The sequence below is a fragment of the Saccopteryx leptura genome, chromosome 2 (assembly GCF_036850995.1).
Source record: "Saccopteryx leptura isolate mSacLep1 chromosome 2, mSacLep1_pri_phased_curated, whole genome shotgun sequence".
NCBI classification, from domain to species: domain Eukaryota; kingdom Metazoa; phylum Chordata; class Mammalia; order Chiroptera; family Emballonuridae; genus Saccopteryx; species Saccopteryx leptura.
Genome location: NC_089504.1, coordinates 108,776,739 through 108,789,709, shown reverse-complemented (window position 1 = coordinate 108,789,709; position 12,971 = coordinate 108,776,739). Strand labels below are relative to the sequence as shown.

The 12,971-nt window shown below is 33.9% G+C and overlaps 1 protein-coding gene across 4 annotated transcripts in view; it reads left to right on the top strand.

Moving 5' to 3' along the window:
- Window positions 1-12,971, top strand: part of NAV3 (neuron navigator 3) — a 277,955-nt gene that overhangs the window by 222,025 nt on the left and 42,959 nt on the right. For all 4 annotated transcript variants that reach the window (XM_066368505.1, XM_066368504.1, XM_066368503.1 and 1 more), the window contains 2 exons: window positions 603-686; window positions 7,853-7,964. In XM_066368505.1, the coding sequence (XP_066224602.1) occupies window positions 603-686; window positions 7,853-7,964 (196 nt within the window). The remainder of the gene's footprint in view (window positions 1-602; window positions 687-7,852; window positions 7,965-12,971) is intronic.

Sequence of the window (12,971 nt, the reverse complement as noted above, 5' to 3'; positions counted from 1 at the left end):
CTTAGTTGAAGGGAATAAAGTAGAACTAAAAGTCCTTTTATTGAAAAGAGTTTAGAAAGTGAAGACAACTCTTTTCAATTCAATCCTTTGTAAGTAGAAAATGGAAAGATAATGGTCTAGCTGTCAGCAGATGTCTGACACTTGAAGGAAAGTAACTTTATAATAGAGGAGCTAACAATATCTTCAAAGGTCATCCTGCAGGTATAAAAATTGGGAACATTTGTCCATTGACTGTTGCACTGACCTCCGCATGGGCTTTCAGTCTAAAAACCTGGCAACTCAGAACTCTATGCAGTATTTTATGTGTCATATCCTCCATGATGTGCAAGTTAGAATATGTCATTATTTGCAAAATACTATCCTCTTTCAGAAGGTGAATACACATTAAATATCAAGAATCTGAAACATTGACTTGAAGTTGAAGTTTCAAAATGGTAAATGAAAACGTGTTAATGAAGTCATCATTAAAAGCTAATTATGATGGTCATGGTGTTTAAAGTCAGAATACCTGAAATTAAGCATTTTGTAAAGTGAAGCGATTTTCTCCATCCGTATAAGCTTATGATATGAAAAACGTGTTCCATCCTTTTTTTTTCCCACAGGCTCACCTCGTAGCAGCTTTTGAAAAGAGTTTAGGCAACATGACTGGTCGGTTGCAAAGTCTAACCATGACAGCGGAACAAAAGGTATGTCCCGGCATTGCCACTGGGGCTTGAAAGAAGACAGCAAGTTGCATAGGATATTTAAACATTACCTGAGATGTAGCTCCTTAAAAATTATACTGCAAAGCATCTATTCTATACTGAATTAGAACAATTAAAAGGTAATGCCTTTTTTTTTAGATTTTAATTTAAGGATTTAAGATTCAGATTAATTTATATTGAATCGCGCAAGCGCACGCGCACACACACGGACACAAACATACAGTTCTTTCTAAGCAATCGAATGTTACTTCTGAATGTAACTATTAAAAGAATACCAGATATTAAGAAGGAGAAAAAATTATAGGGGGGGAGATTTAGAATATTTCAGGAACAATGCATTGTGCAGTTGACAAGAATTGCACTCTGTCAAGAATTTTAACAAATGCCATGCAGAAAGCCAGTGGCTGAGATACCCAGGAAGAAGGCTTGGAACAGATGTTAGGATTCTACAAAGTAAAGGCTTTATGTTACAGCTTTTATAGCACAAGGGACAATCCTGTGTAATTTTGCAGTAAAAAAGACTAGTTGTCATCTGGGGATACTGTCTTTTTAATAAAATTAAATTATACCTAAAGCTTTAAAATAAATATGAAAGGTTTTATGATGTAGAAAAGGGAATACTAAAAAGAAAGGAACAAAAAATTTAGTTCATAAAGGTGGAAGTATCAAAAATTCCACATGTTCTAGATACAACCTGGACACCTTCCATTTGAAGACCAGTCACTTACCTCTCTGCCATTACCTTGGGGGCCCTAACTTGAGTCTTTGAATGAAGTCAGAGTCATGAAGTCTCTAAAATTGTATGGAAATATATATATATATTAACTGCATATATGTAAACTATGAATAGATGTCTGTAGTTGTCTAATTCTCAAAGAGATACATAATCTAAAAAGTTTTGGGTATTTTCAGAATCACTACCTATAAATATGTATAGGAATGGCTTCAATTTTGTCTTTAGTTCTGAAAAGTATATCATTAGATTTAAATAATTAGCAGGTAATACCAAGTTTTGTCATTTTACCATTATTTAAGTTGGGAGGGAGGGAGGGAGGGAGGGAGGGAGGAAGGAAGGAAGGAAGGAAGGAAGGAAGGACAGGGAGAGAGAAAGAGAGAGAGAGAAAGGAAGGAAGGAAGGAAAGAGAGAGAGAGAGAGAAAGAGAGAAAGAAAAGATGAAAGAAATGAGGAAAGAAAGAGCCCAATTAAACCAAAAGAGAAAATTAAATAATCCTATAATTGACTAGTATAATTAGCAAACTTTATTCTATTTGCCCTATCTTCCATTCTCCTGTTTCATAGATTTCTCCTGCCCATGAAAAAGAACACTATCCATCCCTGTCAAACCTGCTCTGCAAGGGAAGATAAACTCTTTTTGAGTACTTAAATTTTATCTTAATTTTTTTGGATAGTTTACTGTTTGCCACTCTGCTCTGTAACATGAGAAGTCAGTCAATATAACACAAGGCCTCTTAGAACAACTGAATGGAAAAGAATGCAAATGTTAGAGCCCTGTAGACTTGAGACCGGATTTCAGGGGGAATCTCTTGAAATTAGGCTGTTGAATCTTCCTTTTCTGACCCTCAAATTCATCATTGTAAATTGAAGTTAAACAAATACTCCATAGAACCATTATGAGGAATAAATGAGATACTATAATAAGGTCACATGCAGTAGATAGTCAACAAAGCTTACCTTCCTTTAGTGTCTCTACCTTTTCCCTTTAAAAATGTGAGATATGCAAAGTCATCATTGGCCACATGCCACGCATATTGCTGAAAACCTTTAAGAAGTTTAAGTTAATATATTTTGTCTCCCATGTTTTCTTCAACTCTTTTAGAAGTAAAAGTCTCATAGATATCGGACATAACATGCTTGTTTGTTAATTTATAATGCCTATGAGTAATGCCTGAGTATTTTAAAATACGTCTTCATAATACAAGAAATTTTATAATTGTGTACATATTACCCTTAAAATAACATTGGTGAATGTATTAAATTTTCTCAGAAGATATCATAATGTCTGAAACTGCCCTTGCCATTTTTTATAACTGATTGCTCTTATATTTGCAAGCAGCACACACACAATGTTAGTAATTAGTTTATTAATCTGAGATTTATAACTTGCCTATTTCCAAGTGGTTTTGAGAGTCGTAAAAGATTAATTGCAATATGCTATATAGCAGTGGTCCCCAACCCCTGGGCCACGGACCAGTACCGGTCCGTGGGCCATTTGGTACTGGTCTGCAGAGAAAGAATAAATAACTTACACTATTTACATTTCATTTATATTTAAGTCTGAATGATGTTTTATTTTTTAAAAATGACCAGATTCTTTCTGTTAGATCTGTCTAAGACTCACTCTTGACACTTGTCTCGGTCATGTGATACATTTATCTATCCCACCCTAAAGGCCAGTCAGTGAAAATATTTTCTGACATTAAACCGGTCTATGGCCCAAAAAAGGTTGGGGACCACTGCTATATAGTACAATTCAGGGACAGAATCTAGTGAAATCCAGTAGAAGAAAGTGTGTAACAAGATGTCCGAGCCTGTGTAATCACTGTCGCAAAGCACGGAACTGCAACAAATGTCAAGGACACCGAGGCACAGAGGAGGACTGTTTACATGTTTAGTTCTCATTCTCTGACCAGAACAATGTAACTTAGATTGAAGAGGAAAAACATTTTGGCACTGAATTCAAGAATGAATGTATTTTAAAGTCTCAAATTGAGGTCATGGAATAACAAAAGACAAAATCACTGTTCAAATAGACATTTCTCTAAAAGCTGAGGGAATAACATTTAATCATTTTTCAGTAAAGCCATTTCTTCAGGGAGCTGAGATAAAAGTGTATATTGCTCTCTGTTGCTCCAACAATCCTGAGGAAAAGATGAGAGAATTTAGAGCAGAGGTTTTGAAACTCTGTTTCTGGGATTCTAAGATTTGTTCATTGTTCATTTAGTCATTCATCAAAGTACACTGGATTTTTTCTCTATTTGAGATACTGTTCTAGCTACTGAAAATTCAGTATGTGTGTATATATACCCATACACACTGTTTATAACCTGCTCATAATGTAATTATCATTTTATAACTGGTTATAATGTAAAATAGAGTTTATATTCTAATTGGTGGCAGTCTAAATAAAAATATGGTTAAAACATGTGCTATTTCAGATGAAGATAAATACCACTGAAAAATTTAAAGCCCAGAATAAGCACATTGGGAACTGAGGCTGGATGATAATATATGAAGAAACTAAGGCCAAGGTGGTTACATACTTAATGTAGAAACTAAACTAGGACTCAAGTCCAAGTCCTCTTGCTTTTTATGGCTTCAAAGTATAATTTTCTCAATCAAATGGCATTAATAGTTTGAAAACTATACCATGACTTTAGTTTCATTTATAGACCTAAATCCTGCCCTTGAATAGTGTCCTAAAATTGTTTTTTATTCCCAGAAGCCAAATCACACTGATTTTCTTGCCATATTTGCATGTCAGAACATTGCTTTTGTACACTTAGAGCCTGGTAAGAAACAAAAACACATGTGTGAATAACTCAGGAGGCAGAACATTTTGGGGACAATTAGGATACAACAGCACAATGTTCTGAGTATTATTTAATGAAAATTAACCCAGCAGCATTTCCCAATAGCCCCTAGAAAAGCACATGTTATATAACAGTACGTCCACAGGTAGGCTAATTGTCAGTAAAGCTGGCTGGAGGTTGAAATTATCTCTAGAAATTGTCCTACACTTAAAGTAAGGCTCAATATATTGTGATTGTGACATAGTTTGATCAAGAAGTTCTCCCAGATTTCAGGTTCTTGTTTCTTTACCAATGTTTTTCCACCAAGATTCTTTGAGAGAATTAAGGACAAATGCCCAGAGGTGTCTATCATATTTGAAGTAATAATTTTTCTGTATCTGTAGAGGTACTAGTTATGTACGATTTTTTGTCAGAATTGAAAATATATCACTCGAATAACTTTTTAGAGTTTCATATTTTTATAGAATGCCAGATGAGAAAAGCTGCCATACAAGTCAACAAAATGGCAAGAGTTCTGCATACATATTTTTATGATTTACAAATCTACATTTTTACCAAAAAATCTAAGGCTATCCTCACTGATAATTAGAAATCAGTTCCCTATAGCTGTAGTGCCACAAATAATTAGAACATATGTTAAGGTGGGCTAAGTTAGTCTTGTTAGAAGGTCAGATCACAACAGAAATTTTATTTTTGGTTCTCAGGTTTTAAAATACCACTTGACCTTTAAGAGTGAGGACAGATATTTAAAGCAAAGGGGAAAAGTATATGAAAGACTCAGGAAAGATTGTTCTAGTTGGAGAGGTGGTAGAATGGATCTCAAGGGAAATAAGAAAAAAAGGAAGGAATTTTTGCATATATGGAGAGATAACTACTTTAGGCTTAAAAATATTTTTTCTTTTTTTTACACAAAGAGAGAGTCAGAGAGATGGATAGATAGGGACAGACAGACAGGAACAGAAAGAGATGAGAAGCATCAATCATCAGTGTTTTGTTGCAACACCTTAGTTGTTCATTGATTGCTTTCTCATATGAGCCTTGACCGTGGGGCTACAGCAGACCCAGTAACCCCTTGCTCAAGACAGTGACCTTGGGTCCAAGCTGGTGAGTTTTTGCTCAAACCAGATGAGCCCACACTCAAACTGGCAAACTCAGGATCTCGAACCTGGATCTTCCGCATCCCAGTCTGACGTTTTATCCACTGCGCCACCACCTTGTCAGGTTAGGCTTGAAAAGATTTTCAGTGTAGAACTTAACTATATTTATAATTAAAGAGAATGTAATATTTTATAGGTACTTTCTTATAAAGCTGGCCTTAAAAATAACTAATATAAATTTGGCTAAACTAATATTTTCATAGATGTGATTTTTCCAAGTTATATAATGAATATATTTCTTACCTAATTATTCTTCCTTTGGTTTATGTGTCATACTGCAGAACAAATAGCCTGCTAATATCTGTTGTTTTAAAAAAGATTCTAACATTAGAAAGTAATCATTCTTCTATTCCATATTAAATGAAATTTTCTAAAACAGCAACATTCCCTGAATGTTTTACTGCTAATCTTTTTAAAATGTCTCAAGAAGAGATTTTTCTAGAAAAGATAGAAGTTTTGACATTGAAATACCTAACTCAAAGTTAAGCAAAAATTTTTACACATTTGCATAAGATTCCATTTCCATTTTTTCTCTTTAAACATAAAGCCGATATTTTAGCAGATTTTTAATTTATAGTACAAGCTCTATTGATTTAAATTCAAGGATGAAAGTCTGGTTTCTGCTAATAATTAACAAGCATCTTAGTCTATAGGTTGTAAAGTTACTATTTAAATTATGTGATTTATTACATATGTACCATAGATATCATTTTGTGAATAAATTCCTGGTAAAAACAGAAGGAATTTTCAGTAAACATTTTATCTCTTGGGAGATTTATTTAAATGAAAAGTAAATTAAACTGTGGTAAACATTCTGTTACTTCTTGATCAAAGACAGAATATAGATAGAACTTGGAGAGACCAAGAAATTATGATGAATTGGATCAGAATTTTGTGTTATGACACTGGAAACATTCCACAAACATGATCTTTTCCTTTTTGTTAAATAAATGCAGATGAAATAACAGTAAAGTATGTATTTGAAGATCCATCTATGAATCCAGAAGGTTGTATTGATTTTTCATTATGGCATTCTTTGACTTTTAAGCTATTAGAAGTCTATAAAAAGGGGTTATTTTTGGGTTTTTTTTTTAATGTCAACTGTTAGGAATATGTCAGCTATCTAATGAAAATAGATACAGGATGTGCCAGGTATCTATTCCAAACCTGGATATTATTTTCATAATTGTCATCTTTTTTTATTTTCAAATATGTAAGATTAGAATAGTTACTGGACATTCCCATACATGCAGCCGTTTCCTACAAAGTCAGTTGTCCTAACCCTACTTCTTTTTTCACATCTGGGGAGCCTCGAGTAGTGATAAACTATTAGCCGTGGGATGAAGAGCCCAAGCCTGACTCTTTGGCATCCTGCCAGAGCTACTGGAGAAAATGATGAATGACAAATATATTACCAAGGAATGCTACTCTCTAACAGGCTGACAGGGATTCTAATTTTCAGGATTTCCATTACTGCCAAGGAGGATGTTCTTGTTTTTGAGGTCCTGGTGGAAATGTTGCCTATGTTGAAAAAGCACTCCTGCTCTTTTTTTTTTTTTTTTTGTAATTTTCTTCATTATCTTTCTCATGGTGAGTCATTTCAGGTTAAAAAAAAAGAAATAACTTACTTAAACAAGTGTGAAAGATTCAATTTATACGGGAATTTTCCTTGGGACATTTCTTAAAATGACAAAAATTGATTAAGGAAATACATGTTTTATAAAAATGTTATTTTTAAACTTTTTTTTTTGCAATTTATTGTTTATAGACTGTGTATTACATATATTTCTATTCACTTTTTAAAAGTTCCTATGTTGTTTGACTTGGTGAAATTGGGTCTTCATACTAGGAATTGCTTTTTTGGAGAAAAAGTATTAGAAGCTAAGATGATCTTGATGTGCCAGCAGAATTTAACAAGATTACATTTAATAGTAGAAAGTTGTGGATGAGGTCCAGGCTTTATACTTGAATATAAAGAATCCATTCCCCAAGCACAAAATACGTGATACAAAATCTGAAATCACTTATTTGACAACAACTTGGGGTTTTCAGTGGCCAGTAAATGTGATACGATGCAATAGTGCATACAGATATCTAACTATGAAATGTGACCACAGGTAGTATTAATAATTTTGTTAAAATATGCAATGTGATATCATGCTTTGTGTTGTACTGGTCAGAACTGGGTGCCACCCTTCGAAAAGAATAAGAACTATTCAGACCATATTTATAAGAAAATAACCAATAATTTGTTTTAATTCTTTTTTATATATAACTAAGAAGTTGTTAGCTACAACTTGACAAGGTCAGCCAAATATCCCAATCTACCTGGACAGTAGCACGACATAAAATCAAACCAATTTGATAGTGAATTTAAACCACAGAGATGTTTTAATTTTCTCTCTAGGTATTAAAGTTTCTAAGTTGTTTGTTTCACAGGAGTCTGAACTCATAGAACTAAGAGAAACCATTGAAATGCTGAAGGCCCAGAATTCTGCTGCCCAGGCCGCCATTCAAGGAGCGCTGAATGGTCCAGATCACCCTCCCAAAGGTATATTTAGAAATATTGACATTTTGCATTCAATATATATAGTTAGCCAACTACTTAGTAATTGGAGAAAAGCAGCTTTTACTCATTCACACTGCCTTTTATAATGAGTAATTTGGTATTATATAGTCAGAATCTCAACAGTTGCTTTCATTATTAAAGAATTTTTAAATTGGCCTTAGGGCATTTGTTCCTATAGTTACAGATACACTTCTCATCACTGATTTGCTGAAGGTAGGGATGGGCAGTTGGTTAATATGCTCATATCTGACATCAAGCCAAACAAACCTAGTAAGAACTATGAAAACCTAGATCTATATAAACATAAAATAAAATTTTAAGATACAAAATAGTGGGCATTTAGAACAAATCAGCCTAGGAGCGAGGGCACTAAAAAGGTACACTACTTGTAGAGAATTTTAGAACCGTAAGAAAATAAACGAAAAGTTAGTCTGCTTTTCATTATTAATATGCTCAACAATTCTAAACAATAACAAAATAGATTTCTCTGCCACCACTGGGCCCCCTTTAGCTTTTCACTGAAGAAATATGCTCTCTATTAATGTCTTGGGTTTTTCCTTTAATAAGTTCTACTTACTCCTGTTCTAACTCTATTCAATAGCATTCCATATGCTCACATCTGTATCAGCTTAAAAATGCTTTCCTAAGTTTTGAATGCCTATTATTTTTCTTCTAATTTCCAGATGAATTCTGGGAAATTTTATGGACTTTTTCAATGTGTTCAGCAGCAAAGCAACTTCAGATCGATGGAATGTTGGTTATCTTCCCATCACTCTAACAAAACTGTTCCCTTCAAGATCAATGATGACTTATATTGCATTAAGTCCAGTAAAAACATTTAAAATTCTTATTGCATTTGGCATGGCAACAGCATCTGATGCTCATGCCTAGTCCTTCCTGCTTGAAACATTCATTTTATTTATTTATTTATTTATTTATTTATTTATTTATTTATTCATTCATTCATGTGACAGAGAGAGATGAGAAGCATCAACTCTTCATTGCAGCACCTTAGTTGTTCATTGATTGCTTGGGGGCCACAGCAGACTGTGTGACCCCTTGCTCAAGCCAGTGACCTTGGGCTCAAGCTGGTGAGGCTTGTTCAAACCAGATGAGCCACGCTCAAGCTGGCAACCTCAGGGTTTTGAACCTGGGTCCTCCACATCCCACTGCAATGCTTTATTCACTGCACCACTGCCTGATCAGGCAAAACATTCATTTTATTTAGTAATGTTCATGACATACACATTTTTAAATTTTCCTCCACTTCTTCAAAATCGCTTTCAAAGTTACTTTTGTAGGTTGACTCATTTGTATCTATTTGTTAAATGTTGATATTTCTCAGGACCTGGTTCTAAGCTCTCTTCTGTTATGATTTCTTACATTTTGATTCTCTTCATTCCATCTTAAATTTTATACCAACTTATCTAGTGCTCTAGCTTTAATTATGATTTATGTGTTGACAACTATCAAATCTGTCTCTTCAATCTAGGCTCATCTCTTGAGTTATAGATCTGTACACATGGCTGCCAAAGAGAGAACTACATTTACTTATCTTTGGATGTCTGTGTGTCACCTTCAGCTCAACCTCCTCAGATTTGAAATTACCATCTTTCTTCTCAGACCTGTTTTGCCTTCGGTGTTCCTTGCCTCAGTAAATGGCAACTTCCTTTCAGCCAGAAATCTGTATGTCACAAATCCTCCTCTCCTCACTCAATAAATTGCCAAGTTCTGTTGATCTCACCCCTTAAATATGCCTTGGATCTGCTCCCTTTTCTCTGATCCTACTATCAACATTCTCATCTCAGCCCTGAACCATGACCAGAAACTCCTAAAGGCTTCCTGCTCTTCATCTTACACCACTTTACCTCATTCTTCACACTGAAACTAGAGCAAGTGTCCAATAATATTTACCTACAGGGGTCCCATATTGCTGTTAGGATAAAATAGCAACTCTTTAACCTGCTGTAATCTCTCTTTGTCAGTTTCATTTATTCAACAAATATTTATTGGTTACCAACTATGTGCTAGAGACTGTTCTTGACTGTATGTCTTGCTCTTTTGTCACATTGCATATTTCACATTTCAGCCACCCTGAACATCTTCCAGTTCTTCAGAGGTGCTTTATATATTCTGTTTATTCTTCTTGGAACTTGCTACTCTGTTTGTTCAGCATAAAAGCTTTTTTGAGACCTTGCAAGAATTAGCGTACATATGCCTCCTTGACCTTTAAACTGGGTGAGGTCCTCTTCTGATGTGTTTCTAGGAATCACTGTACTTCCCTTATCAAAATTTGCATTATACTTTGGTGCCTTTGTTTATTTAATGCTCTGCTTTTCCTGATCTATTGTAGGGAAGTTTTTTGCTCTTTAATCCTAGTGGCTATGATGATGCCTTGCCTGTAAAGGGGGCTTATTCTCAATATATAGAAAAGAATAATATTTATATAATTAATTTTTTTAATTTAAAATTAAGAAAAACAATTATATAAAGTGAGACATATTTAAAGTGAAAGAAAAAATAGTTCTTTAGGGGCTACTTCTATTAAGAATTTAGCAGCTTTCCATGTAGGGGAGTTGATTGATATGCTGCATGGAAAAGGACTGCATATTTATAGCTTATCTTAGAGTTATAATAAAGCAGCTTATATTCTAAATCTCTATGTTGTAAATAGGTTCAGAAGGGATTTAAAAAGGCTTAAATTTTTCTTTAATACAGTGCATCACTGAAGTAAAACTTTCTGGAAACGTTCCTTTGATCTTAGTCAACAAGTAGCTTAATGTATCACCTGGAATTGAAAAATAGGGATTCCTTTACTTAGAAATGTAGGAGGGGGTACCAAAAGTAATCAAAATAATAACAGTTCATTTTAAAAGTGGTCACAAAAGGTAAAAAACATTTTTTAAAAGATTTAAAACAAATGAAAACAAATAGTTATAAAGGATTGAACATATATTATAGTATATTTAGATGTTGTTCCTATAATATTAAAATACAGTATTAAATTCAGTGAACACAGACTGTTGCTTACTATATTGACCGTTGATAGAACACAGAAAAACTATACAGTCAATTGGACCTATACGTTTTGCCCTGGGTTATTAAGGTGATTGTGTAGGCTATAAATTTGCATTCTTGGGGTGGAGGGTCCTCCTGCCGGTTTGATTCCCTGGCAGGCACGTACTGAAGCAGCTCAATGTTCCTGTCACCCTCTCCTTGCCTCTCTCTCTCTCTCTCTCTCTCTCTCTCTCAAACAAACAAAGGAACTTGCATTCTTAAGTAATATTGAAATTTGGTTTTAAACATCTTTAAAACCATGTGAGGTAAAATTTTAACATGTAGTCTTATTAGAGAGTACTTATATGGAGGTCAAACTATGGCAAAATCACATGAAGTTACATTAACTTTGTAATTTCTCTATAATTGTGCATCACATTTATTAAGGAAGCCTGAGAAATAATAGCAGGCAAATAAATTAAATAGATAAATAAATACAATTTATTCATTTATTCACAACCATGATTTGAACAGCAGATGCTATGTATTAGGCAGTCTATTTGATGTTGAAATACAAGGATACAAAAGAGAGAACCTGTTCACTCAAAGGCTCACAATCCACTTTACCAAAAGATAATTTACATATATTATATATAGCAAGTGTAACTTTATAACAAAATAATTGCTATAAGGCTGAAAGGTAAAGGTAATGGGAAAATTTTCAAAATCTGTTGCTTTTTAAGTCACCATCTCTGTTCATAAACATGAAATAGTTTTTCCTTAAGTACAATTTGACAAAACATGCATTACATTGTTGTCAACAGAAAATAATTTTTAGTAATGTTAGGCAAACTTAGTTGTACTGAATGACTAATAAGAATAAATTCATTCAGCAAGTACTTATTGATCTCCTACCACCTGTATACTCTGTACAAGGCCCTGGATTGTACAGACAAAGTCTTTGTCTCTATCAATTTTTAGTTTGTAGGAGAGCAGAAAATAAATGATTGTCGTGATCATTGGTATAGCTGAATGTGCATACCCAAATAATTATAAGTTCTAAAGTAGCTGAGAATAAGTGTCATAGAGAGTGAAGCAAGGCTTTTCCAAGATAGGAACATTTAAGGGGAGATCCAAGCACTAAATAACAAGTCATATTGTAAATATTGAGAGAGGAACATTCAAGAAGGGTCTTGAGACAGAAAAGAGATTCGTGCCTGCATGAAACTAATACAAGGAAGGTCATGAGAAAAGGTAGAAGAAATAGACAAGGTTGGAAAGATAAGTACTGACCAGATTACAGAGGGACTTTTAGGCCATATTTAGGAATTGAAATGGTTTTTATTCCTATTACAGTGGAAATCTATTGAAAAGACTTAAGTGAGAGAGTGATTGTAAAGATTTTCTTTTAAAAGATTTCCTAGCTACTCTTTGTAGAATGGTTTGAAGGTGAGTAAGTTGGACAGCTATTCTTGCCATAGAGCAGATAAGTGATGGTAGTAGTGTGAACTGGAACAGCGTTGGTGCAAAGGGTGTGAAGTAGAAAGTGCAGGAACAAATAAAACTATAGTAGATACTATTAAAGTAAGCTTCTCCATTTATTCAGATTCTTGTATTCATTTGGTCAACCATTCTTCACCTCGCTCTATGATGTTCCATTACCGAATCAAATACATGTTATCAGAAGAAAGGAATTGTTAAGAGAAAATTAAAATAAATTACCTTCATTCTATGATACTGTTGAAATTATGTCTTTGTTGAACTTTATTGGAAATACAGTCATAAGTTGAACATAAGTAATACCTCCAAGGACCACTTCTGGCCTATGATTTCAAGAATTTATCTATCTTCTTAAAATGGGAAATTAATTATAGTCAAAAACAATTTTTATCTTGATATAATAAAAACTCTGGAATACTTTAATGCTTAATATATCTGCTCTATTTGTGAAGGTCAGTTATTAAGGAAAAACTAGCAAAAATACATGTTCAG